The 27,420-nt window shown below is 60.3% G+C and overlaps 1 protein-coding gene across 4 annotated transcripts in view; it reads right to left on the reverse strand.

Annotated features, from left to right (window-relative positions):
* Nucleotides 1–1,791: 1,791 nt before the first annotated feature.
* Nucleotides 1,792–27,420, reverse strand: part of SH3BP2 (SH3 domain binding protein 2) — a 42,677-nt gene continuing 17,048 nt past the window's right edge. For 2 of the 4 annotated variants that reach the window (XM_050792286.1, XM_050792285.1), the window contains 12 exons: nt 17,463–17,602; nt 15,077–15,179; nt 13,217–13,334; nt 12,779–12,849; nt 10,574–10,662; nt 10,196–10,264; nt 7,599–8,253; nt 6,074–6,182; nt 5,774–5,829; nt 5,361–5,442; nt 4,705–4,764; nt 1,792–2,383 (listed from right to left, as the gene is read on the reverse strand). In XM_050792286.1, the coding sequence (XP_050648243.1) occupies nt 2,246–2,383; nt 4,705–4,764; nt 5,361–5,442; nt 5,774–5,829; nt 6,074–6,182; nt 7,599–8,253; nt 10,196–10,264; nt 10,574–10,662; nt 12,779–12,849; nt 13,217–13,334; nt 15,077–15,179; nt 17,463–17,598 (1,686 nt within the window). In that variant the 5' untranslated portion in view covers nt 17,599–17,602 and the 3' untranslated portion in view covers nt 1,792–2,245. Of the gene's footprint in view, nt 2,384–4,704; nt 4,765–5,360; nt 5,443–5,773; nt 5,830–6,073; nt 6,183–7,598; nt 8,254–10,195; nt 10,265–10,573; nt 10,663–12,778; nt 12,850–13,216; nt 13,335–15,076; nt 15,180–17,462; nt 17,603–19,809; nt 20,017–25,504; nt 25,759–27,420 lie in introns of those variants that run through there. The other 2 variants (XM_050792284.1, XM_050792283.1) reach the window with 2 other exon arrangements.

The raw sequence follows: 27,420 nt of genomic DNA on the forward strand, positions 1-27,420 counted from the left end.
GGGCATCTGGAATCCCAGCTACTCGGGAGGCTGAGGCGGGAAAATTGCTTGAACCAGGGAGGCAGAGGTGGCAGTGAGCCGACATCATACCACTACACTCCAGCCTGGGTGACAGGGTGAGACTACATCTCAGAAACAAACAAAAAAATTGATAAAATAAAATTTTACAGGAAGAGAAACTATGGCCACAGTGGGGAGTGGCATGACTCCCTAAGCGAGTTCAGGTCAGACAGGGCAAAGAATTCTGACCACAGGGAGGAGGAATGGCTGGTTTTCCAGAGACAGAAACTCCCTGTGCCCCAGCCTTGGCTGTGGTGCACCGACCTCTCACCCCAGGCAGGCTGAAGAGGAAGCCCCTGCAGAGGTAGCCTTGGACACCTGGTTCCTGGAAGCAGCTGGCTGCCGTCATCAGCAGGGCCTGCAGTTCCACCGCACCCTATGGCCCCCTAGGGCCACAGCCTCCCACATCCGCTAACCAGCCTCATCATTTGTTTCCGCCAGCAAACCACAGGTCCCAGCACACACCCCAAGGAAGGGGGCCGCAGGACCTTCTCCCCTAGTCAGTCCCTGTCAGTGGCACAAGTGTGGACCTCAGTTTAGGTTTCCCTGACATAAAGTGCTAAGAAAAATCACAAGGATCCTAGGGTCCCTGCCAGCCCCGACCTCCCCCGAGTCTGTTTCATTAAAAATCCAACCTGGAAGGGCCGGGCGCAGTGGCTCAGGCCTGTAATCCCAGCACTTTGGGAGGCCAAGGTGGGCAGATCACGAGGTCAGGAGATCGAGACCATCCTGACAAACACGGTGAAACCCCGTCTCTACTAAAAATACAAAAAATTAGCCAGGCATGGTGGCAGGCGCCTGTGGTTCCAGCTACTCTGGAGGCTGAGGCAGGAGAATGGCGTGAACCCGGGAGGCGGAGCTTGCAATGAACCGAGATCGCACCACTGCACTCCAGCCTGGGAGACAGAGCAAGACTCCGTCTCCAAAAAAAAAAAAAAAAAATCCAGCCTGGAAGGTGTGCCAGGGAGAGTGACCCGCTGGAACTCCATGGCAGAAAGTAAGGGGACCAATTGGGGCTGGACCTGAGTCAAGTATTGCCTGGAGGACTTGGGCATCTGGGTACCACCATCCCTACCCACCCTTGGCCTGCTTAGGGTCCACTGTTCCCGTCCCATCATAGCTGTCACTTCCTCAAAAAAGTATTCCTGAAACCCCCAGTCCCTGCACACCCAGCTGCCCTGGACACTGTGCCATAAGCACCTCATACCCAGCTGTCCCCAGACTGGGCTGTGAACTCAGCCAGGCCAGAGGCCCCTGTCTGGAACGGGACCAGGCATGCAAGAGATACCCAGTAACTGCTCATGCACTAATGCAGGGAATGAACCAGCTGTAGCTGCAGGGCCTTCTAGTTCTGTAGCCACTCAGTGTATGCAGGTTCTGGAATAGGGACGGCCACTCAGGAGGTACCCAATAACCATGCACTAATGCAGGGAATGAACCAGCTGTAGCTGCAGGGCCTTCTAGCTCTGCAGCAGCACTGCCCTGGCCTGACCCAAGGCAGCAGAACTAGTGCGTGGGGTGTGGGCTCCCAGCCCAGACTGCCCAAGTTTGGGTCCTGATCTGTTACTAGCTGTGAACCCTGGAGAAGTCACTCAGTGACCTGCACCCTGGAAGACAGGACAACCAACTCTTGGGGTTCCTGGGTACTGCTGCAGTCACCACTAGGACATCAGTGTGGGCACCCAGGAAGCTGGTAATCCCCTCCTTCCCAATCAAGCCCCAGCCACCAAGGCAAAGCTCACTGCTGCTTTATTGGAGGCAACAGCCCCTACTGGAGCCTGTGTCTTAGCGTTCCTCGGGGTCCCAGGGCCAGCCCCGGCCCCACCCAGCTGCCCTGGCCCTGCCAGGCTCCCAGCCCACTGCGGGGTGTGTGTGATGGGGGGACCACTGTTCTTGTCCTCGGAGCCCAGGCACGACTTGGTCCTGGGTTTCTGGGGTTGGGACAGGGCAAGTTAGTGTGGGGCAACAGAGTCCCCTTGTCCTCTGGAGCCTGGAGCCTGGTCCAGCCTTGGAACCCAGCCTGCTGGATGAGACTGGCTGGGTCCTACGAGATGTCCATCACAGAGGCCCTAGGCAAGCAGGACCTTGCTCCTGCTCACAGTCCCACGTGGGCCCGTGTCCATCTGTGTGGCCTGGGGTCAGGGCCCCTGTGACTGCCTTGGCCTGGCAGCCACACGGGCAGGCATCACCTAGGCCTGGTGTAGCCGTAGGGGTGCCGCAGCAGCAGGCTCTGGTGGCTGGGCAGCACGTGGGTGTGGTAGTGCTCCACCATGCTGCCCACACTCACAAACAGGACCTCGCCCTCCAGGTAGAACTTAGAGTCCTGTGGGGAAAGAAAGGGGGAGCATCAGCAGGGCCAGGCCACTCGGCGGCTCTAGGCCTCAGTCTCCCTGTCTGTAACACAAGGCAGCAGCAGCAACAGCAGCATCGCCAGGCCCCTGGCTGTTGGTGGTGCCCCCAGGGTGGCCTCCGCATCGGGCCTGTGCTCTCCACGTTCCCACCTCACTTCCCCTCCGTCCCCCGTGTCCAGGAGCCTGCACCCAGAGCACTGCAGACAAGGTCAGGAAATGAACCTAGGGACCGGGCCAGGCACAGTGGCCCATGCCTGTAATCCCAGCACGGTGGGAGGCCGCGGTGGGAGGATTGCTTGAGCCCCAGAATGTGAGACCAGCCTGAGAGAGTGAGACCCCTGTCCCCGCGAAAAGAAAAAGACAAGACAAGCAACCCAGGGTCTACGGCTGACCATCCATCCCCACTAGGGTGAGTGGAGGACAAAGCTAGGCCAGGAGAGGAGGGAGGCTGAGCAGGAGCGGGGGAGGGTGGTATCCCAGAGGTGCCATTCTCAGTCTACCTGCTGCCTACACCCAATCAGGGAGATTCTGCTCTGCCTCTTGCCAAGCCATGCAGCCAGGGTCCCTGTCCCACTCAGAGCCCTCTCACCCCCTTACCTCCTCACCCCCTCACCCTCTCACCCTCTCACCTCATCCTGCCACTCTCTCACCCTCTCACCTCACCCCCTCACCCCTCACCCCCTCACCCCTCACCCCCTCACCCTCACCTCACCCTCTCACCCCGTCACCCCTTCATCCCCTCTCCCCCTCACCCTCTCACCCTCTTGCCCCCTCACCATCTCCCCTCTCACCCCCCCCTCACCCTCTCACCCCCCCCCCTCTCACCCCCACCCCCCTCCCCTCTCACCCCCTCGCCCTCTCAGTCTCACCCCCCTCGCCCCCCCTCACCCCTCACCCCCCCCCTCCCCTCTCCACCCCTCACACCCCCTCTCACCCCCTCTCCCTCTCACCCCCTCTCCCTCTCACCCTCCTCACCTCCCTCTCACCCCCCTCCCCTCTCACCCCCCTCTCCCCTCTCACCCCCCACCCTCTCCCCCCCTCCCCTCTCACCCCCCCCTCTCACCCCCTCTCCCTCACCTCCAAAGCCCTCTCTCACCCCCCCCCTCATCCCTCTCACCCCCCTCACCCTCTCACCCCCCTCGCCCCTCTCCCACCCCCTCACCCTCTCACCCCCCTCACCCTCTCCCCCTCGCCCTCCCTCTCACCCCCTCCCCCTCACCCCACCTCTCCCTCTCACCCCCTCACCCTCTCCCTCTCCCCCACCCCCTCACCCTCTCACCCCCCCTCACCAAAGCCCCTCTCACCCCCTCACCCCTCGCCCCTCTCACCCCCTCACCCCCTCTCCCCTCCTCACCTCACACCCTCACCTCACCCTCCTCTCACACCCCTCTCCCCCTCACACCCCTCTCACCCTCTCACCACCCCTCCCCTCTCATCCTCTCACCCCCTCACCCCCTCACCCCCCCCTCACCCCCTCACCCTCACCCCCTCACCCCCCCTCACCCTCTCACACCCCCTCCCCCCTCACCCCCTTCCATCCCCCTCTCACCTCCCTCACCCTCTCCCTCTCCTCACCTCCCTCACCCCTCACCCTCTCACCCCCTCACCCCCTCACCTCTCCCTTCTCACCCTCACCCTCTCACCCCCCTCTCCCTCTCACCCTCTCCCCACTCACCCTCCTCTCCCCTCTCTCCCCCTCCCCCTCACCCCTCTCACCCTCTCACCCTCTCCCCTCTCACCCCCTCACCCTCCCCCACCCTCTCTCCCTCTCACCCCCCACCCTCCCCTCTCACCTCTCACCCTCTCCCTCCCCCTCACCCCTCCTCCCTCTCCATCCCCCCTCACCCTCTCACCCTCCCTCTCACCCTCCCCTCACCCTCTCACCCTCCTCTCCCTCTCACCCCACCCCATCTCTCCCCTCTCACCCCCTCACCCTCTCACCTCCCTCTCTCCCCCTCTCCCTCTCCCTCTCCCTCTCCCCCTCTCACCTTCCCCCTCTCTCCCCCCCCCTTCTCACCCCCCCCTCTCCCCCACCCCCTCTTACCCCTCAACCATCTCCCTCTCCCCCTCCCTCTCCCTCTCCCTCTCCTCTCACCCTCTCCCCTCACCCTCACACCCTCTCACCCCCTCACCATCTCTCCCTCTCACCCCCTCACCCTCTCACCCTTTCTCCCTCACCCTCACCCTCTCACCCTCTCACCCTCTCCCTCTCACCTTCTCCCCTTCTCACCCTCTCACCCCTCACCCCTTCACCCCCTCTCCCCCTCACCCTCTCACCCTCTCACCCTCTCACCTTCTCAAAAATGCGATAGTTCCTCACTTTGTTGGAGGCTTCATCCCATACAACCAGGACCTACAGGAGGGAAGCAGGAGGCTGACGGCTCCCTGAGAAACAGCGGAACCAGCCTCGGGAGACCGTGGGCTGGGGATAGCGGGGCAGAACCATCAAGGCTGGGTCCTGTGGCCCTGGGGGGGTGGGGAGGGGCTCCAGACCATCTGCATAGATAGGGACAGCGGGGACGACACTGGCAGCCCTCAGAGAGCCTCTGATGAGCAGCAGCTCATAACCACCAAAAACCACCCCGACACACCCGGGAGAGCATGGCTCAGGGAGGCCACAGCTTCACGCTCGGAGGGACACGGGCAGACCGGGCGTTCCCACTGCCCCATGTGGCCTCCCCCACCCCGGAGCATGAGCCCTACCCCGCCCGAGTCCTGGCCCCCACTGGGAGGTGGCCATCATCGCCCCCAATTTGCAGATGGAGATCTATTAGGGAATAGATTAGGGGGTGCTGCTGGGCAGAGAATTTAGCTGAGACACCAAGTAAGAGTCCACAAGGGGAGTGGTCTAGGAACTGCGGAGTCCTGGGCCCGCCCACAGCCTGGGTGTGTGGAGAGCCAGAGAGGCCAACCGCATGGGGCCTCGGGGCATCTTCCCCTGGCGCCTACCTTCCCCGACTTGGTAGAGGAGTTCCGGATGCAGTAGAGTCCATCCTGGGGCTCTCCCCGGGGGCTTGTAGCCTTGAACAGCCTAAAATAAGACGGTCATATTGGCACGTGAGCCCTTCTCGGGCAGCTTTCACAGGGACTTTCCCGCCCCGCTCCCAAGCCGGCTTTCTGTCCTCTCGCTGTTGTATGTCTCAGGCGCTGAGTGTGTTGGGCTGCCGTGAAGCTGAGGGAAGCAGCCCAGCAGAGCCCTGGCCAGCCAGGGTGCCAGCTGGGCATGGGACACAGCAGGGGGGTCCAGTCCTCTGGCTCCTTCTGCACGCAGGGCCATATACTTGTGCCAGCAACTCCCCAACACAGAAGCTAGTGAGAGGGACACAGCGGGGGACCCAGGGCATCCAGGGCTTTGTGCTGACCTTTCCACTTCGCAGGATTCCGTGGTGTTGATGAAGACCGAGTTGGGCAGCGGCACCTGCAAGAGGCTGACGGTGTCAGTGCCAAGGTCGGAGCGATCCACCCACACCACCACTCCCCGGACGGCGGCCACCCAGTGCCAGGATCTGGGGCTTTGCATGGTGCTGTGTCCCCCCTAGGCTCCCGGGTTCTCGAGGGGTCCTTGCTCAGGATGGTCTGTGAGGGGCCACCCTGGCCTATGGCTCTCCCACCACCTGTCCCTCTGCTGGCCACTGGGACCTGGGCTTGCTGCTCAGCCTTGCCTTCTCATAGTCCTCGTCCGAGTCGTCCCCGCCAGCATCAGCCTGCGAGGGTTGCCGGGGCTTTTCAAAGGAGAAGCTCCTGAAGCTCTGCCCATCGGGAGGCGATCGCCTGGAAGGTGAGGCAGGGAGACAAAGGCAGGACCATTTCACTGTCAGACACGGGGCCAGCCACCCTCTGCTCCCCTCCCCACTCCCCTCTGTGTGAGGACAGCAAGCTGCCTGCTATGGCCCCTGTGACCACAAAAGGCCCAGGACAACAGAGATCCGGGTAGGGCTCATGCTGACTGCCCTGGGGTAGTCAGCTGAGTCAGGGGTCAGGGCTGAGTCAGGGGTCAGGGCTGCCACGGATGCTGGTAAGGGGGGCCCAGAGGCCCGAGCTCAGTGTCATCGCACCGTCAACAAGTGTTCTGGATGCTCGTGGGGAGGAGAGGTCTGGCCATGGCCAAATCACAGCCCACTCAGAGCTGCAGGGGAGTGGACGATGTGAACCGGATGAACAACGCAACGTGACCCCGAGGGACGCCCATGGCAGAAGCCTGCACACCTCCCTGTGTGGCTAGGTGGTCCCACTCAGCAAAGCCTCCCAGGCTCTAGGGAGGATTAACGGGGCCACGCCAGCATGGGCGGCCAGCCTGTGGGTGAGGCTGAGCCCTGGAACCGCTATCCCCACAGTCATGGAAAACAGTGACTTCCAAACATCTGCACCTCCGCAGCCCTTGGTGAGCCAGAACCACAAGTGTGACAAGGGCTGCTCACAGGCACTTCCACGCAGGCAGCAGGCATCTCAGAGGTGTTCCCAGAGCCCTGGGAGAAGGGCACTGTGGGCATTCAAGGGTGCGCGTGCGAACAGCACACCCATGTGAAACCTGCCCCTTTGCCTGCCAAGCAAGGCAGGAAGCCCACCTGGGGTCCCAGATGCCTCTGACCACAGCCATTGCTGTGAGTAACTCTGTGGGAGCGGGGGACAAACTGGTCTCCTGGCACTTCCCAGAAATAAAGCAGAAAGCATGTCAGCCAGACGCGGTGACTCACGCCCGTGATGCCAGCACTTTGGGAGGCCGAGGCAGGCGGATCACTTGAGGCCAGGAGTTCAAGACCAACCTGCCAACATAGTGAAACCCCGGTCTCTACTAAAAATACAAAAATTAGCCGGGCGTGTTGGCAGGTGCCTGTAGTCCCAGCTACTCAGGAGGCTGAGGCAGGAGAATCACTTGAACCCGGGAGGCGGAGATTGCAGTGAGCTGAGATCGTGCCACTGCACTCTAGCTTGGTTGCCGGAGTGAGACCCTGTCTCAAAAAGAAAAAAACCCAAAGCATTCCAGCAAGCTTCAGGGCTGGGTCATGGACATGCTTCACGTTCCACCATGGCAGACTGGAGGCATCAGGGAACCTTCCTACCCCTGCACCTGGTACCCCATCGTGGGCTAAGAGTGCCAGGGGAGCGGGGTGGGCACAGTGCCCATCAGAGGCCAGGCCACGGTCTCTGTAGCTGGAGGCAGGGCTTGCAGCCGCAACACAAACTCACTGGAGGTGGGGAAGCTGTGGCTTCTCTGGCCTGGGCAGGACTGTGGGCCGTGCCGTGGCCTCAGGCACTGGCAGCTTTAGTGCAGGAGGCCGGGGAGCCACGGGGGGCACAAAGAGTCCGGGCATGGCTGCCTCCCTTGGGGGGTCCTCTTCAGCTGTCTTCAGGAACTTGGGCTTGTTGGCTGGCACAGGTGGGGGCTCAGATGTGGGTGGTCCTCGGGGGGACAGGTGGAAGGACTTGAGTTTGTCACAGTTTCTGGAGGTGGCAGTGGCCATGATGGCAACACTGGAAGTGGAGCAGGCCCCGTGGCCAGGGGTCCAGGGCTCCGGGCTAGGGCTGGCACTCTCCCGGAAGCAAGGGGGTTTCCGGAGGCCGGGCGTGGTGGGCATGGTGCCCAGAGGGGGGTCACTCATCCTTCGGGGGGTAGCAGGTACCCTGGGGCAAGGCTCAGCCCGCCTCGGGCCCAATGGCTCCCTCTTGGAGTCCTCGGCAGCTGGGCCAACATCTGGGAGGCCGTGCTTAGGGGGTGGGGGTGGCAGCAGGGGACCGGGGCCCTTGGAGGTAAAGGAGTGGGCCCGGGGCATGTCGGAGAAGGCTGGCTTCCTGGGCGTGGGCACTGGGGGTGGTGGGTAAGCCGGTGGGTGCGTCAGGGCATCTGTAGAGCAAAGAGACCCAAGTTGGACCCTGACAGAGACTGAGCCAACACTACTCTCTGCTGGCAGTGGTCAGCCGAGTCAACCAGGACACAGCCTGCCCACCCCCGCAGCCGGGCCAACCACCCACCCCCACAGCCGGGCCAACCAGGAGTGCAACCCGCAGTAGACCCATGCCACAGCCTGCCCACCCCCGCAGCCAGGCCAACCACCCACCCCCGCAGCCGGGCCAACCAGGAGTGCAACCCGTGGTAGGCCCACGCCACAGCCTACCCACCCCCGCAGCCCAGCATCCAGGACTCCCATCCTGCCTTCCCCAGGGTCCCAGACCACCCACCACCCCCAGCCCTCCCCATTCATCCTCCCTGTGGCAGCCTGTGGACGCTTCCTGAAGCCTAGAAGACACCTGAGGAGCCATCAGGTTCACAGAGGTGGAAGGAAGTGAAAGAAAGAGAAGTCAAGGAGGATCTCAGGGCTTGGCCGGAGCGAGAGGGAGGACCGAATTCCCAAGGACAGGGGACGGGAGCAGCTAGGAGGGAGGTAAAGGCCTGTGTTTGCTCAGAACATGTCCAGAAAGCTGGGAGATGCCAGGGGATGAGGGGTCAGAGAATGTGTGCAGAGTTCAGAGGTCCCAGCTGGACATGAGTCAGAGTCGGCAGCCTGCAGATGACCCAGGCTGTCACCCGGGGAATTCGGGAGAGGAATGAGGCCTGAGTCCCGGGCATCCCTCACGGGGCCAGCACAGCAAAGAGGGCCCCAGGAGCATGGGGCGCCTGGAGGACGGGCAGGCAAGGAATAGGGCGGGCGCCAGGCTGGTGTGGCTCAGGACTGAGCGCTGGAACTGGGAATGGGGAGGCCACAGGGATCCCGGACGAGAAATGTTTTGGGGAGAGGATGATGGAGGGGGTCCAGAGGGAGGGCGAGCAGAGCAGTAGCATGCAGGAGCACTGGTGGCTCCCAAGCCCATCTCTAGCCTCACTGGGCCGCAGCTCAGGGCTGGGCAGATGGAGTCCAAGCTCGCCAAGGCTGGGCCAGCCAGGCTAAGACAGGAGGCAGGAGGGTGTGGGTGAGGCGATGGGCATGGTGAACACTGTGAGACGAGAGCTCTGCACGGAGGGAAACTGAGGCAAGCAGTCCACAGATCCTGGTGGCACTGGGGCCCCAGAGGGAAGGAGGGAGGGAGCGGCAGGAGAAGAGGGGCTGGATCTGGGAGCCTGAAGGTGGGAGGGGATGGGCGGCAGAGAGGACACAGGGTTAGGGACTGGGGTCGGCAGAGGCCAGGTCAGTGAGGACAGGAGGCTGGAAAACAAGGAGGCAGGGGCGGACACAGGGAAGATGGAAAGATCAAGGATCAGCCCCAGACATGAGGAAATTGACAAGATGAGGGGCCTGGAGAGATAATGGGTAGGGAAGAAGGGAGGGAGGGGACAGAGGGGGACAGAGGCACGTCCTCCCCACCCGCTCATGCTTCCGTCATCCACATGTGACCACCTGTATCAGCCTGTCTCCATGACTAGGCCGTGTGCTGCAGGAGGTAGGTAGACACTGGGATGGGATGGGGTGTGGTGGGGCAAGGACCTGGTCTGCAGCAGTGTCCACACAAGCTGGCAGTCATGGGAACATGGACCTGCCCTGAGTCTGCGTGCTCCTCAACGTCCTTCCTTCCCCATGCTCATCCCCCAGCGCCGCCCTGGCTCCACCTGCCACTTATCGGCATGTGCCTGTCCTTCCTCCTGGGAGGTGGGAGGAGGAAACAAGCAGAGCCGGCAGCGGGTACACCTCTTCTGCTCCAATCCTCATAATACTTGGGCCACCACAGGGAAACAGAAGCCACCCAGAGCGATACCTGGGCCAACATCCCTAGCCTCGGAGGGGCTCTGCTCCCGGTCCCAGCCCCTGCTTCCCACGCACCCAGAGCTCCCCAGGCCCACCTGCCCCACCTACCCTCAAGCCTTCCGGGCTCCGGGGAGTCGGGCTCCATGTAGGAGTCATCCTCGTCATCGTGCTCATAGTCTGCATGGGAGGGGCGGGGGGTGAGAGCCAAACTGGCCCAGGCCCAGTCTCCGAGCAATGCTCCATGCCTGGGGCTGAGTCCAGGAGGCAAGGGGCGAGCACCCACTGGGAGGACTGTGAGTCCAGACCCTGCTGCTGAAGGCCAGAGCCCAGGGATGCCACTGCGCTCTGCCAAAGGGCCAGAGCAAGGAGCACAGCCGAACACACCTCCCTGTCCTCCACAGCGGCCAAGAGGAGGGCTGGGCCCCTCACTGTCAGAGGCCAGGTGGGGAGAGGCGGATGGGGAGCGGACGCGGAGAAATTCCTCACCTTCATTGTCTGTGGGGTATGGGGACAGGCTGATATCCACAGGCCGCTCGACTGCGCCGTAGAAGCTGTCTGTGTCTGAGCTGGAGTCGCTGCAATGCAGGGTGGGTTGGGGCGGACAGTGAACACCAGGCCTGGGAGGTCCCTTGATGGTCACACAAAGGTACACACAGGCACACGCGGATACACGGACAGATACACAGATGCACACACAGATATGCTGACAGACACACGCACGCACGGATAGGCTGACAGACACACAGATGCACACATGGATACACTGACAGACACACAGATGCACACACGCACACACATGCACACGCAGGAACACAGGCACACAGACATGAATATATATGTACACAAAGACACAGGGACACGCACAGACATGTGGACACACAGACACAAGGACTCTGTCACACAGACATGGAAGTACAAGGATAAACACAGACACAGGACAAGCACAGATGTTCACACACAGACACGGAGCAACACACGGACATGCACACACACACACAGAGCAACACGTGGACATGCACACAGACACAGAGCAACACGCAGATATGCACACACACACAGAGCAACACGCGGATATGCACACACACACACAGAGCAACACGTGGACATGCACACAGACACAGAGCAACACGCAGATATGCACACACACACACAGAGCAACACGCGGATATGCACACACACACACAGAGCAACACGCAGATATGCACACACACACAGAGCAACACGCGGATATGCACACACACACACAGAGCAACACGTGTGGACATGCATATGCACACACACACACACGCGATATGCAAGCAACACGCGGATATGCACACACACACACAGAGCAACACGCAGATATGCACACACACACACAGAGCAACACGCGGATATGCACACACACACACAGACACACGAGGATATAACACACAGACAGAGCAACACACAGACATGCACACACACACACACAGAGCAACACGCAGACATGCACACACACACAGAGCAACATGCGGATAGGCACACACACAGAGCAACACATGGACATGCACACACAGACATGGTGCAACACGTGGACATGCACACTCACATAGAGAAACACGCAGACATGCACACACAGAGAAACACGCAGACATGCACACACGGAGCAACACACAGACATGCACATACAGACATGAAGCAACACGTGGACATGCACACACAGAAACACGCGGACATGTGCACACACATGGCACAACACGCAGACATGCACACACAGACACGGAGCAACACGCGGACATGCACACAGACATGGAGCAACACGTGGACATGTACACACAGAGAAGCACGCGGACATGCACACAGAGCAACACGCAGACATGCACACAGAGCAACACAGGTACATGCACACACAGACGCAGAGCAACACGTGGACATGCACACACAAAGCAACACGCAGACATGCACACACAAACATGGAGCAACACACAGACATGCACACACAGTTACAAGGACAGACACGAGAACTGGAGGCTGTGGTGCCTCCTCTGGGTATCCCTCCTGGCCCACAAGGATGGCCGCCCTGACTGTGCCCACCTCTCCACCTGCTCCTGCCTCAAGAAGGCTTGGGCGACTCTGGGCTGGGTCCGAGGCAGGACAGGCTGGACCAGGGGCCAGGAGCTCGGGGTCAGGCAGGGACCTGCAGGGCAGCCTTGGGTGTGCCCAGCCCTCCCTGGGCCTCCTGTCCCCACCAGTGAAAGGACAGGAAGGTTTGTTCCCTCCACACCATCTCGGACCAGGCAGTCCCAATCCAGAGAGTAACTGCTGGGCACTGGGCCAGCTCACGGGGGAGGCTGCCAAGGCTCAGAATGCCCAGCAGCGACCCGCCGGGAGATTCATTCTGGTCTCACTCCAGGTGAGTCAGGGTGGGTGTAGGGGGCTGGGAACCCAAAGTGCCCAGCTGCTGCTGGTGGCGGATGTATAAACACACATGATCCCCTAACAGGAACTACCCTTGGCAGCAACACAGAAAAGACGTGACAAGACAGGGCTGGAGGTAGACAGAAGCAGAGAGATGCATGCACACCCATACGCGTGGCCCGGCTGGCATCTCCCGGAAACTTTTAAGGAGAGAATTCTATGCCAAGCCCGGGGCTGGGAGGCGGACACCCGGGTCAGGCCCAGGCGCCCCAGGGGCCCTCACTGCCTGGCACGCCCCGGGCCCGGGCTCACCTGGTGTCCAGGGGCAGGTCTCTCTTTTCGTGGAAGTGGCCAATCTCCCTGCGCAGCAAGGCCATCCAGCTCTGCAGGTCAGCAGGGCTGCGGTGGGCACGGTGCCACCAGGGTGGGCCCCACCGCACCCCTCCACCATCGCTGCCCTGCCTGCTCTGCTGTGACTCCCAAGGTCAGGGGAGATGACCCAGCTGGATACAGCATGGCTGTGTGGTTCCCCTCAGCCCACAGGGGCACCTCCCAGGACAGCACGTTCCTTGTGTGGGCGCTGGCACCAGGCTCTGGGCACGGGGATGGGGCTAGGGGCGGCGCCCACCCAGCTGCCTGTGTCCTGGCCACACCTCCTCCTTGCTCGGGGCTGAGAGGCCAGAGCCCCGGCACCAGCGAGCCCCCGAGGCGGGTCCAGCCTGGTGCCTGCAGGCCCACACCCCCAGTCACCTTGCGCTCGTCCTCGGAGGAGGCCGAGAAGAACCACGTGCGGTGCTTCTTGCTGATGTGGATGATCTTGAAGGGGAAAACGTTGTTGGACGTGGTCTCCTCGGCCGCCCGCATCACCCTGGGGGCACAGCGCCAGGGGTCACGGCCTGGTTCACAGCTGTAGGGATGGCCTTCAGCCCCCACCCGTGAACGCATCTCGGCACCAGCACCACGGCCCAGCGGAAGAGGGCAGATCAGGGTGGGCCCTGGCTGCTGATGCTCCCGGTGGTGAGCTTCATGCCCAAGCAGGCATTAGGGGGCATGGAGGGGCGTGGAAGAGGGGTGCTGCGTGGGCTTCCTAGAGGCAGCAGTGCACAGGAGGCAAGGACACACCCGCCTCGATGCCCGCCAATGCCACTTTACATGGACGCCACCCTCCCACCTCTGGCCCCACTTGCCCAGGCTTGCTTGGCCTGCCTGGGGGCCCCCACAGGGCTCCGTGCCCCTGCGGCCCAGCGGCAGCCCTGCGTGCATTTCAGGGAATGACTCGTGGCTGCTCTGTGGCCCACTCACACGGCCAGAATGTGGGGTTTGCACTGAGATCACAAAGTGTATCATGTGGGAAGCCCTGCTGGTCAGGCACCGGGCAGGTGCACTTATATGGCCCATAAGAGAGCCTGGCCAGAACCCCTCAGGCCCAGCATTCCCTGATGGGCTAGACAATTCCCCGGGGCATGACTGCATCTGCCACTGGGCCCAGGATTCACGGCATGGCTGGCACATGCTAGAGGCCAGAAGGTACTGTGTCTGTCTGTGGAAAGGGAATGCCTTTCCCCAGGGGACTCCAGAGCTCTGTGCCAGCCTGGGGGCCTGGCACGGGGCTGGGTGCTCTAGCAAGGCTGCCCTACCAGGCCTGTGGCCAGGGTGCAGGCCGGGGCCTAGAGTCACTCCGAAGGCCCCAGTCCCGCTACCGACACCATATGACCCTTGATTCCTCATAGGCAGGAGGGGCTGAGCCCTTAAGGGGTGCTAAGAGGCATAGATGAATGCTGTGGGGTGCAGGGCTCTGGTGGGGTAGCACCCAGAACCAGAGCTGGGTGCCAGCATTAACTCTCTGCGTGGGCCCCAGGCCACAGGCTGTGCCAATGCACTCCCCCACCCACCTGCCACCTGGCCACCGCCCACCTGTCACCTGGCCACCACCCACCTGCCACCTGGCAACCGCCCACCTGTCACTTGGCCACCACCCACCTGCCACCTGGCCACTGCCCACCTGCCACCTGGCAACCGCCCACCTGTCACCTGGCCACCACCCACCTGTCACCTGGCCACCACCCACCTGCCACCTGGCCACCACCCACCTGCCTGTTAGTGCAGAAGGGCCTTCTAGGGCACCTCACGGCCCATCACTGGATAGAGCCCAGCCCAGGACATGTGTGAAGCTGGAAACTGATCCCAGCCTGGGAGGACCCTGAAGCAGGGGATCCTGGGGCCGGGCCAGAGTTTGGGACAGGCCCTGGGCTGGCTGGGGTCTGGGCTGCCTGGAAAGAGGCCATGGTGGGTGAAGGGGCAAGGTTGGCAGAGGGGAAGGATGCGGAAGTCACCGGGTGGTGGCCAAGTGAAGACTCTGGAGAGCAGGCTGTCCAGGCCCCTGTGACCTGTGCACAAAGCCACAGGAAGACCCTGGCACACCCAAGGTCCTAGGCCTGAGGGCAGGACCTATGGAGAGGGCGAGGCACCATGGAGGCTAGGCAGGGAGGGCAGGGGATGGGCACGAAGGCTGCTTCGGGAAAGCACTTTCCTTTAGGCCCAGCCAGGGTTCTGCTGGGAGGGACCTGCAGGCTGTGGGGGCCCGAGGTCAGCAGGCAGGTCGGCACTTACCGGTTATAGCCACTCAGGGAGAAGGCACCCTGCGGGGAGGCGGAGGTGCTGCTCTTGAAGTAGTAGACGCAGCGTTTGTGGATGATGACAAAGCGCAGGGGCCCTGTGGGAGGTGGCAAGGGCAGGAGGGTGAGCCTGGAGGGGTGGTTGCCAAAACCCCCTGTGAGGACCCTCCCCAGGGCAACTTGGGGCCAGGCCTCCTGCCTCCAAGCCTCGCCAAAGGGAAGAGCAGGGAGCAAGGTAGGCATGCTGCTCCCTCCCCAGGAGCCCAATCTGGGGCCAAATAAGGAAAAATGTGTGGTCACACTGGTAGCCCGAGCGCCACTCGAAGGCAGGCCTGGCTGCCCACAAAGAAGGGGTAGATGTGGGAGGCTGTGTGGAGCCACCACGAGGAAAGGCAGAGCCAGGACCAGAGGCCCAGGGAGGCCACAGCTGACTTGCTAGGTGCTGCAGGGCTGTTGGAGGCTCCCTCTACATCAGAGCTAAAAGAGGGGGGCTAAGGCCAGGCGTGGTGGCTCACACCTGTAATCCCAGCACTGTGGGAGGCCAAGGTGGGCAGATCACCTGAGGTCAGGAGTTTGAGACCACCCTGGCCAACATGGTGAAACGCCATCTCTACTAAAAATAAAAAATTAGCCAGGTGTGGTGGCGCATGCCTGTGATCCCAGCTACTCAGGAGGCTGAAGCAGGAGAATTGCTTGAACTCAGGAGTCAGAGGTTGCAGTGAGCCAAGATCGCATCACTGCACTCCAGCCTGGGTGACAGAGTGAGATTGTCTCTAAAAATAAAAGATGGGGTGAGCCTGAGCAACATGTGAAACCCCGTCTCTACAAAAAATACGAAACTTAGCCGGACATGGTGGCATGCACGTGTAGTTCCAGCTACTTGGGAGGCTGAGGTGGGAGGATCACTTGAGCCCAGGGTCTGCAGTGAGCTATGTTCGCGCCACTGCACTGCAGTCTGGGTGACAGAGTGAGACAAAAATAATAAATAGGCCAGGCATGGTGGCCCATGCCTGTAATTCCAGAACTTTCAGAGGCTGAGACGGAATCACCCAAGGTCAGGAGTTCGAGACCAGGCTGACCAACATGGTGAAACCCAGTCTGTACTAAAAATATAAAAATTAGCTGGTCATGGTGGCACATGCCTGTAATCCCAGCTACTCAGGAGGCTGAGGCAGAATCGCTGGTACCTGGGAGGTAGAGGTTACAGTGAGCTGAGATCACGTCACTGCACTCCAGCCTGGGCAACAGAGCCAGATTCCATCTCAAAAAAATAAATAAATAAAAAATAAAAATAAATTAAAAATAGGCTGGACGCAGTGGTTCACACCTGTAATCCTAGCACTTTGGGAGGCCAAGGTGGGTGGATCATTTGAGTTCAGCAACTCCAGGCCAGCCTGGGCAACATAATGAAATTCCATCTCTACAAGAAACTTAGAAAAAATGAACAGGGCATAGTGGCATGCCTGTAGTCCCAGCTGAGGGGACCACCTGAGCCTGGCAGGTTGAGGCTATGGTGAGCCATGATTGTGCCACTACACTCCAGCTTGGACAACAGAGCAAGACCCTGTCTCAAAAAAACAAAGTAAAAGAGGGAGACAGGAGCCCAGAGAGTTTGCCAGTGAGGGCCACTGGTATGGGGCCACCCCTAGGTGGAAAGTTACACTGAAACCACCCCAGCTCCACTGCCCCAGCCCTGAGCAGCGCCTCCCAGGCTGGGTGACAAGCCAGTTATAGCTCCTCCAAGGAGGCTGTCTGTGCAGAGGAGAGCAGCTCAACCAGTGCCCTCAAAGGAACGAATCAGTCCAGCCTGGACATCTCAACCAGGTGGCCCGGCCAGGGAGTCCCTGGCAGAGAGTACTGCTACTGCAAAGGCACGCAGCACCTGCTGCTCAGGCCCTGATGCTCTTGGCCTTCAGTATCTCAGCATTTGGGCATCTCCTGAGCCTGAGGGCTGCTTCTTCCTCTCAGCCAGCTGTCCCGGGGGGCAAGAGCCTGGGTCTTGTGCAGCTCCAGAGGTCCAGCACCCAGCCAGGACTTCACACATAGGTTCACTGTGGGCCAAGTGACCAACTAACTCGCTGAACACTCACGGATTCGGTGAGGGCAGCACCAGAGGCCAGACCTACCTGGCCACCTGTGGTCCCTGGGTCCTGGCTGCAGGCTGCAGCTCCCCTTGCCAGCTGGCCAGCAGTGTGCACCACCCTGGACCCTGCTACAGTCCTGGGGCTTCTCCAGGGGTGCCAGCCACCAGAGAGGGAACGGGAAAATCCAGAGGGCCCACCACGTGAGGAAGCAGAAGCTCAGAGAGGATGCCCACGTACATGTACGTGGCCAGCCCTGCCCCCACGCCCTCCCACTGTGCTCCCTGCCTGGGGACTCACATTTGAGCAGCTGCAGCTGGGTACCGCCCTTCTTGTGCAGGTAGCCAGCCTTGGCCACGCCCCCAGGCATGGTTAGCAGGTTCTGGGCACCAATGGCCTTCATAGGGACAGGCCAATGCATCTCTTCAGCCGCCATGAAGCTGCAATAAAGAACAAAGGCATGAGGCTCAGCTACGGTCAGGCAGGAGATGGCTGAGCCAGGGCGCTCATGGGGACACTGCCAAGATCCAGGACACAGCATGGAGGGTGGGGCCATGACAGGCAAGGAAACCCCTTTTCTGAAGGCCTTGGGCTTCCGGGTGGGACCCCAAGGAGAGACAGCGCCACCTGGTCCACTCAGTCAGCCCCTGGTCCACTCGGCCACACACCCGACCCCAGGATCCTGAGTGCTACGTGCAGCCCTTTCTCTCCACTGGTTCATTCTGCACACAGCAACTGAGTGCAAGGCCCCGTTGGGGCTGGGTAGAGATGAAAGAACTCAGAAAACCCCAGTCCAGGTAAGTCAGACTTCAGGCCATAACTACTTCAAGTCCCAGTGCCAGATGAGCCTATAAGGGGCCTAGACAGGAAGAAGGCAAGTGAGCAGCCAAGAGCCCCCAGTTCCCAGGTCAAACGACCCGGACTCCCGTCCTGGGAGAACCCAAGACTCAGTTGCTGGAGAACAGAGTGGATACCCAGCCCAGCACACAGCACACTGTGGTCAGCAGTGGCCGTGACCACCATTTGGTGGGTTGGTTGCTATTCACCCCACCAGCCCAGGATATCACTGCCATTCCCTCTGAGCCCAAGCAAGGACCACACAGTCAGTGGAGGACCAGTGACTGCCTTGGGGCTAACCCAGGCCCACCAGACCCAACGTCATGCCCTGCCCCCTACTCCAGCCCCCCTTACTCATGCTCCAGCTGCTCTCCTTGAGATCCACCATGCTGTTTAATGCTTCCTCCTCTGCCTGAAATGACCTCCACCCCTTCCCATGCAGAGAACTTCTACTCATCCATCAAGACCCAGGTTGAGAGTCTCCTCTTCTGCTAGGCACCCTCACTGCCCACTTAAATCCAGCATCTTCCTCACCTCTGATCCCAGTGAACAGTACCCCCACCCTGCATTGTTTGGTCTGTGCCTGCCCTCATTCCATCCTGGGTAGGTCCCTCCTGGGGCCCCAGTGGAGTTGGATGGGAGCAGGCCTGTGGCCAGTGTCCTGTTAAGCCCTTAATGGAGCAGCTAAGGTCAGATCCAGATGCCCAGTGGGGCTGGGACTGGTTCCACTACAGCTCCAACCCCAAAAAACACACATAAAGAAAACTAAACCAGGGCAACATAGAAAGACACCATCTCTAAAAAAAAAAAAAAAACAAAAATTTTTTTTAAAATTAGTCAGGCATGGTGGGGCACATCTGTAGTCCCAGCTGCTCTAGGAGGCTGAGGCAGGAGGATCACTGGAGCCCAGGAGTTTGAGGCTGCAGTGGTCTATGATCATACCACCACACTCCAGCCTGGGCAACAAAGCGAGACACTGTCTCTAGAAATAAATAAAACAGCCAGATACAGTGGCTCACGCCTGTAATCCCAGCACTTTGGGAGGCCAAGGCAGGCAGATCACTTGAGCTCAGGCGTTCAAGACCAGCCTGGGCAACACATAGAGACCACCATCTCTAAAAAATAATTAGCTGAGCTTGGTGGTGCACACCTATAGTCCCTGCAGGAGGCTAATCCAGGAGGATCTATTGAGCCAGGAGTTCCAGGAGGCAGTAAGCTATGATTGGCCACTGCTCTCCAGCCTGGGCAACAGAGCTGGAGCTAAAAATAAAAAATTAAAAACAAAATAAATAAAAAGAAAAGTACTCTCCGCTTTTAGCAAACCAGCACAAGTGCAAGAGGAAGTCTCCAAGGCATCAGGCTGTCTTCTGCCGGCCTCGGCCTGGGTCACCCGGCTGGACCCCACCAGCTCCCTCTGCACCCAAAGCCAGCCCCTCTGGGCGGGTCCCAGCCGCAGGGCCCCCAACCACAGGCCAAGGTTTGGAACAAAGGCGCCGCCACACCCCAGCGCTCGCCCTACCGCGCTCGGCCCGAGGGAGCTCCACGCAGTGGGGATGGAGGGGGGAGCCCCGTGCCCTGTCCGCCCGCGGAGAGCTGCCCGCAGACCAACAAGCCCCGTGCCGGCCTGAGCCCCCCACCCGCCAGCTGGGACGGTCCACGCCCGCCTTTGTTCCCCCAAGAAGCGCGTGGGCGACCAGCAGCGCCCGGGGCTCGCGGCCCGGGTCCAGGGGGTCGGGGCGCGAGGTCCAGACCCGGAAGCTAGAGGCCCGCGTCCCGGAGTCGGGGCTGGTGCTCGGTGCTCGGTACTCACGGCGTCCACGCGGCGGGCACGGCCGGCTTCCCCGGGGCGGTCCACGCCCGCCTCCCCTGCGAGCACCGGCACGGCCCCGGGCCGCGCCCCCCGGCCGCCGCCGCCTCATCCCGGGCGCCCGCCTCCCGCCGGCCCCAGCTCCGCGGCCGCGGCCCGGAGCCCGCCATGCCCGCCGCGCCCGCCGGCCCTGGCCCGGCAGCCGCCGGCTCCTCCTCTCTCGGCGGGGGACGGGGCGGGCAGGTGAGGATCCCGGGCCCGCCCCTCCCGGCACCGCCCCCTGCTGCGTCACCGTGCGCGGCCGCCCCCTGCAGGCCTCAGTTTCCCCACGCTGCAAGGAGGGTGGTGGGCGCTGGGGACAGGAGGCCCACATCTGTCGGTGCAGCCTGGAATCAAGAAGCCTTCGATGCAAACGAAGCCTCCTGCTCCACTCCCCCAGCACCTGCGAGTCCACACAGCTTGGTTGGAAATCCACGGCAGGCGCGAGGGCCTCGGCTCTGAGGCCCTGCCCAGGTCCCATCTCGTCGGGCCCTTCTGACCAGCTCCCTCGGGAAAGTGGCCTCTGTTAAAACGGCACCTGCACGGAGGGCGGCAGCAGGGCAAGGGATCTGGCACGTGCCCCGCCCTCACCTCAGCTTCCTGCGGGACTCCTTGGGCCTTCAGCCCCAGATTCCCCAAGGAGCCAGGGGTCTGGTCCTTGGCACCTCCCACCTGCTTGCCCATATGCAGGCGCCTCACCCAGGAGAGTCCCCTGGGGTGGCAAAAGGCCAGCAGAGGCCCTTGCTGGCCTCCCAGGCATCCTGCCTCCTCCATCTTCCACCTGCACACAGGCTGCCACCAAGATGGACCAGGTACAGGTGTGGCTCTATAAGCCTGGGCCTGACCTCACCTAGCTGTCCATCTGGGGCACCCACCCTGGTTTCAAGGCCCCACCTCAGGCCCGCTCTCTGGGCTTCCCACTGCACCCAGCTTTCAAGGCTCTGTCCCATCTCTGTGCCCTTGTCTGGCCTGCCTCAAGGCTCCCACCTCCTTCCAGCCACCCTGCCAGGCCCCTCTCCATTGCCTCTTGGCAGCCCCCTCCACTTCCTCTCCTCAGGCCTCCCGGGCCTCCAGCCCCCCACCCAGCATAGAATCAACATGCACACCATTCCCATCACTGCTCAGTGCTAAACCTCTAGGGCCTCCTCATGCCAAACTGGCCCTCCCTGATTCAGTCACTCCTGCCCTCTACCTTCTGTGCTCCTATGCCAGCCGGACCCTATGGCTCCAGTTACCTGAATCGAGCAAGCACCCACTTGCAGGCCTCAGCCCATGCTGTTGCCACAGCCTAAAGTTGAAATTGAACTAACCCAGCCCTCAAAAGTTGGCTCAAAAGAACACAGCTCCTTCACAAATTTCCAGAAAATAGAAGAGGAGGGGAACTCATTCTATGAGGCCAGCATTATCCCAATACCAAAATCAGACAAAGACATCACAAGTAAACTACAAACCAATATCCCTTATGGATATAGACATAAACATCCTCAACAAAATACTAGCAAACTGAATCCTGCAACATATAAAAGGGATTCTTTTTTTTTTTTTTTTTTTTTTTTTTTTTTGAGACGGAGTCTCGCTCTGTCGCCCAGGCTGGAGTGCAGTGGTGCAATCTCGGCTCACTGCAAGCTCCGCCTCCCGGGTTCACGCCATTCTCCTGCCTCAGCCTACCGAGTAGCTGGGACTACAGGCGCCCGCCCCTGCGCCCGGCTAATTTTTTCTATTTTTAGTAGAGACGGGGTTTCACCATGGTCTCGATCTCCTGACCTTGTGATCCGTCCACCTCGGCCTCCCAAAGTGCTGGGATTACAGGCGTGAGCCACCACGCCCGGCCTATAAAAGGGATTCTACACCAAGACCAAGTGGAATTTATCCCAGGAATGCAAGGATGGTTTAATATTCAAAACAATGAATGTAATACACCATATCAATAGAATAAAGGACAACCACATGATTTTGACAGATGAAGAAAAAGTGTTTGACAAAATTCAACACTCTTCCATGATAAGAACAGTCAACAAACCAGGAATAGGAGGGAACTTCCTCAGTCTGATAAACGGATCTGTGAAAAACCCAAAGCTAACATACCTAGTGGTAAAAGACTGAAAGCTTTGCCCCCAAGAACAGGAACAACTAAAGAATGTCTGCTTTACTTCTTTTTTTTTTTTTTTTTTTTTTTTTTTTTTTTTTTTTTTTTTTTTTTGAGACGGAGTCTCGCTCTGACACCCAGGCTGGAGTGCGGTGGCCGGATCTCTGCTCACTGCAAGCTCCGCCTCCCGGGTTTACGCCATTCTCCTGGCTCAGCCTCCCAAGTAGCTGGGACTACAGGCGCTCGCCACCTTGCCCGGCTAATTTTTTGTACTTTTTAGTAGAGACGGGGTTTCACCGTGTTAGCCAGGATGGTCTCGATCTCCTGACCTCGTGATCCGCCCGTCTCGGCCTCCCAAAGTGCTGGGATTACAGGCTTGAGCCACCGTGCCCGGCCAAATGTCTGCTTTACTTCTATTCAGCATAGTACTGGAGATTTTGACCAGAGTAATTAGGCAATAAAAAGAAATAAAAGGCATCCGGAATGGAAAGAAAGAAGTGAGATTAGTCACCGATTAGATTATTTTACATACAGAATATTCCAAGGAATCCACTTAAAAATTATTAGAATAGCCAGGCGCAATTCTGTGAGGGGCTCGTTCCTGCCTGGCTGCTGTCCTGCTGTGGGCAGGATGAAGCCTCCTAGGTGATCATCAGCTGACCCTGGGCAGGAGGGCAGGTCATGACAAGGTCAGGTCATGTGGCACCCTCACCTCCCCTGGGAATTCCTCACTTCAGGGATAGACACTGACACCCGCAGCCCCTCTCCAGAGGAGGCACCATTCAAGGGGAAACCCACCCCTGCCACCCTACTAGCCTCTGCCCCACCTGTCCCTGCCATGTGCCAGGGGATGGTACCTGCCCAGGAGCCCAGTGCCAGGCCAGGCTGAAAGCAGAAAGGGGAAGTGTCGGCTGAGGCTGAGGGTGACGATGGGCCATGGAGGCCGTGGTGACCATACTACTCTTGGGGAATCTCTGCCCAGCTCACAAACTCCAGCTCCACTTGTGCTCGGGAAAGCCAAGGGCCATCCCCAAGGAGCACCCACACTCCTAGTTGGCCAGGACTCCCTGGCTGCACTTCTCAGTGCCCAGCCCCTCTTCCAGGGACCTGATGGTTAAATTCCATTCATTCATTCCAGGGTACTCCAAAGGCCTACTTCCCAGCTCTCTGGGTGCTTCAGTCCCTTCCTCTGTAGAGGCAGACACCCTGGTGGGGACCTGTCACCATGCTTCTGCGGTGTCGGCTGAGTTAACATGGGCAGGACCTGTGAGGGAGAGTGCCAAAGACCTGGGTTCACATCCTCCCCGGGGCCCTTCTTCCACTGAGCTCCCACCTCCTCCAATGAATGTAAAGTGGGTATGGAGGAGTCCACTCTCAGAGTCCCGACACCTCTGCAGCTGCTCTCTGGGGCAGGGCTCTGGAGACACATGGGCCAGCGTTGGGTGGCCAGAGCTGGTGGTAGCTGCTGGGCTCCATGAGCCCTTCCAGAAAGTATGTGATCTTTGCGTGTGTGCACACGTGGGGATATGCATTTGAGCTTGTATACTTGTGCGTGTGTGTGTGTGCACGCACGTGCACATTAGGGAAGGCGGGGCACCTGGGATACACTCTCCAGGTCTCTGTTTCTGTGCTTATCTCCCTACTTTCTCTCAAAGTTGCAATTGGTTCAGATGACCCAAAGGCCTGAGGCTCCTGGTGTCGGGGGCAGAGCAGGCAGGTAAAAAGTGCTCAGTCCCACAGAGACACTCCATCAGGTTCCACTTAATGCAGGCTCTGTGGCTCCCACCACCCTGGGGCCCCATGAGCCCTGAGGCGTGTGTGGTCATGGCCCGTGCAGGCCCTCATGTGCGCTGTGTCTCTGCACACCCAGTTAATGTCACAGGTGGTGCACTCACACAGGACGTGCACATGAGCTGCACGGCTGGCTTGCACACGGGTGTGAGCCCCTGCATGAGAGCAGGGTGGGGGCTCTGGAAGGCTGGGCTCCTGCAGGATCTTCCTGGCTGTGGTGAGGAAGCCAGCACCTCATGTGACCGTAGGGTCAAGGACTTACTGTTAGTGGTGACGAGGTTGGCCCCATTTGTGGGAGTCAGAGGGCAAGTTGGGGCTGGGGAGCCAGCCCAAAGGGAGAAGATACCAGGTTACCCTGTGCACTTATTCACACACTCATATATGCGCATGCTGTCACACTCACGCATGTACACTTAACACTCACACCATCCATACTCACATATACATGCGCTCATTCTCCCACAGGCCCACTCGCTCTCATACGTTCTCATACACACTCATGCACTCACATGTCTACTCATATGTGCACACTCACACCCATATGTATACTAATATACACATTCATCACACTCATGCACATGCAAGCACCCGTTTACACACACACAGACTCCAAACACCAACAAGACCTGTCATGTGCCGTCTTCAGCATCTCAGTGTCCTGCAGCCTTCGTACAGAATCATCACCACACTCCCAGCTGCCAGGGCCCAGTGCCAAGCTGCACCTCACACCCACTAAATCACCCAGGGTCCACCTGAGCTCAATACTTTACTTCTATTTTGCAGACTTGGGTATAGAGGCTGGGAGAGGATCAGGCCTTGTGCCAAGTGCACTGGGCACTCCCTGTGGGCCAAGCTCTGTGCTTCTCAGCGATCGCCTCATCATCCAACACCTTGAGCTTCAAACCAGAGTCCTCCCTAAGTCACTGACGAAGAAACTTGGCCAAAGTCACACAGCCAGTAAATGGTGGCTCATGCACCACCCCTGGCCCAGCACAGCCACTGGCCCAGCTTGGCGCACAGTGGGTGGCCAGTGGCGGGGGTGGGATGCGCAGATGGGGCGGCTTCCACCGCGGAGCCCTGGCTGCCCTGCCTCCCCACAGCTGTTTGCTCTTCCCTTTCAGTTTCCCTCGTTTCCTTCCTCTTCCCAGAATCTTTCTCTGTTAACATAATCAAAACCAAAATTTTCCCGTAAAGGCCTGGTAACCAGCTACGCCGGAGAAGCACTGCTGGCTAGGGGAAGGTTCCTGAGCACAGCCCCAGCCCGGCAGTCCCTGAGGTCCCTGTGGGTCCTCCACAATGCACCAGGTTTCGGAGCATGGCACTCCCCAGATGGGCAGCAGGGACCTTGTGCAGCTCTCTCTGCCCCCCACACACAGAAACACACACTCTCACACACAACATGTGTGTACTTAGGACCCAAACACCAAGGCCACCCTGCAGGCTGCATCCCAGGAAGTTCCCAGACCCGGGCCCCACCCCAACAGGCTGGCCCCTGCCTCCCTATCGGCCGCACGTGACGGGGATGGGTGAGGGGTGTTCTCACATCACATTCCCTCTCTGGGCTCCCCCGGTGCCTGTCCAGCTCAGGGGCCACTCAAGCCAGACAGAGATCACTCTCCTCAGAGCCTGTTGCCTTTTGCAGGCCCAGGGCCAGCTCCTGTGGGCCCCCATGGCCAGCCCCAAGGAAGGCTTTGGCTCCAACGTGGGGCCCCCTTACTGGTTCTTCAGGTGCTAGACCAGTGCCGCCTCCCGAGCCCCCAGGCCTGGGGCCGCCCCACTGACCTGATGGTGCTGACCCAACACATGGCCGTCCGTCCTCGTGACCTGCTCGGGGCCGGTGTCCTGAGGCCCAGGGAGGCCATGCAGCTCAGGGGCCACCAGCCCAGGCAATCTGCATCTCCCAGACATGTGAGGCCTGACGCGCCTGGCTGCCCCACAGCTGTGCCTACAGCTCACTCCTACTGCATCTGAGGCCTGTGGCCGCCAGTGCTTCCTCCCCACCCGGGACTTCCTGTTCCCTGCTCCCTGGGCAGCACCAAGTAGCTGGCACTTCCTGCCTTCTGCCCCGGGAGGTCCTGAAAGCTGCCTAGGGCCCAGAGTTGCCCCTCATCCACAATCTGGGTTTTAGCCCCTGCCTTCCACTGCTCCTGCCCTCCCATCCTGTGGTCAGAGACCAGGGCTGTCTGGCTCCAGCACAAGGCCAGCTGCACCCCTGGGAGGAAGCTCCCTGCTGCCTCCCCCCACAGCCACCTCTGCATACTCGGCTTCTCCCTAGCAAACCATGAAACAACTTGCACCCTGGGTGTCAGGCCCAGCACAGAGCAGCATTTACAGCACACACAGGGATGGGGTCACCTTACCAGCACGCTCCTCCTGCCAGGGCAGCCACTGCCTCCTGCTCTGCCATCTGAGGCCACACAGAGGGCTGTTATGTCTTGCACCCGGTTCTGTGAATTTCAAGGTGGCCACCTCTGTGCCCTTTGACACCAAGGGACTGAGGAACTAGGCCTGGGCTCCGGCACTTCTCAATTCCCACCCCACCCTCAGTGTTTTCGTGTCCCCGCACCCACACCAGCTCTGCTGATATCTGGTTTGCTAGAAAGCACATTATGGCTGAGTGGCAAAGCACGCTCCCGTACTCACCGGCCCTTGCCCCAGGGCCTGCTCAGAATCCCACTCCTCCCAGGGCTGCTCTGCTCCCACCAAGCTCGGTGCCCTGTCCAGGCCCAGAGCCGGGAAGGGGGAATGGGGATTCTACCCACTGGGTGCTGAGTGCCCTGCCTCTCCTCCCAGAACTTGCCCAGGGAGGACAGGACCCCTGGGCAGAGGCAGCTGGAGAAAGGGGCTTTCTGGGGCCTGGGACCACCCTCACAGCAGGATTTGAGGGTGACAGAGGCCACAGGGCACAGGGCCACAAAGTTGCAGGGGCCTCATCTTGCCCACCAGGCTTCCTAGGGCACGGCCCCCTGAATCCAGGCTCCCAACAAACCCTGGACCCCAGCCCCATAACCAGCTGTGCAGGTCCCAAGCTGTCCCATAGGCCTAAGTGTCAGGTCAAAAAGGGCAGCTCCCAGGCTAAGAAGCCTCCGTCTCCCCAGGTGTATCTGCAGCCCCAGCCCTACTGCCAAGGCCGCCCTAGAGGACCATTTGGGCTGCAGACTTCCCGCTATCTCCTAGAGGGTGAGGAGCTTGGGCTTTTAGGCCTGGGGCCTCCTTAGCATGGGCACAGCCCATGCACAGCCACCCTGGCATCCCCAGCCTGCGCCAGCTCAGTCCCCTCAGGTGGCCAAGGGCAGACCACACCTTCAGCAAAAGGCTCGCCACATCAGGCAGACAGACAGAGGGCAGCGAGGGGGGCACGGACAGAGGGGGGTCTCTTCCCATTCTCCTTCCTCCTTGCAGCAGGGTTGAGATCAAACAGCAGGTGAGGAACTCCTGGGCCACAGCCCAGCCTGGACGATGAGGCAGGCAGTTCTCAGACAAAGTCAGGGCTGCAGGGTCCAGAGGAGGAGCCAGGCCCTGTGGGCGCTGGACTGGGGAACCCTCCCAGAGGAGGGGCCCAGCTTTGATGGAGGAAGAAGGGTTTGCTGGAAGGGGACGGGGTGAGGGAGCCACAGGAGGAAGGGGCTTGGGGTGAGCAACCCCAGGGTTGGGAGGAATCCACAGGCAATGAGGTGGCCAACGCACAGCTTCGGGGA

This window comes from Macaca thibetana, chromosome 5, assembly GCF_024542745.1.
Source record: "Macaca thibetana thibetana isolate TM-01 chromosome 5, ASM2454274v1, whole genome shotgun sequence".
Classification (NCBI taxonomy): domain Eukaryota; kingdom Metazoa; phylum Chordata; class Mammalia; order Primates; family Cercopithecidae; genus Macaca; species Macaca thibetana.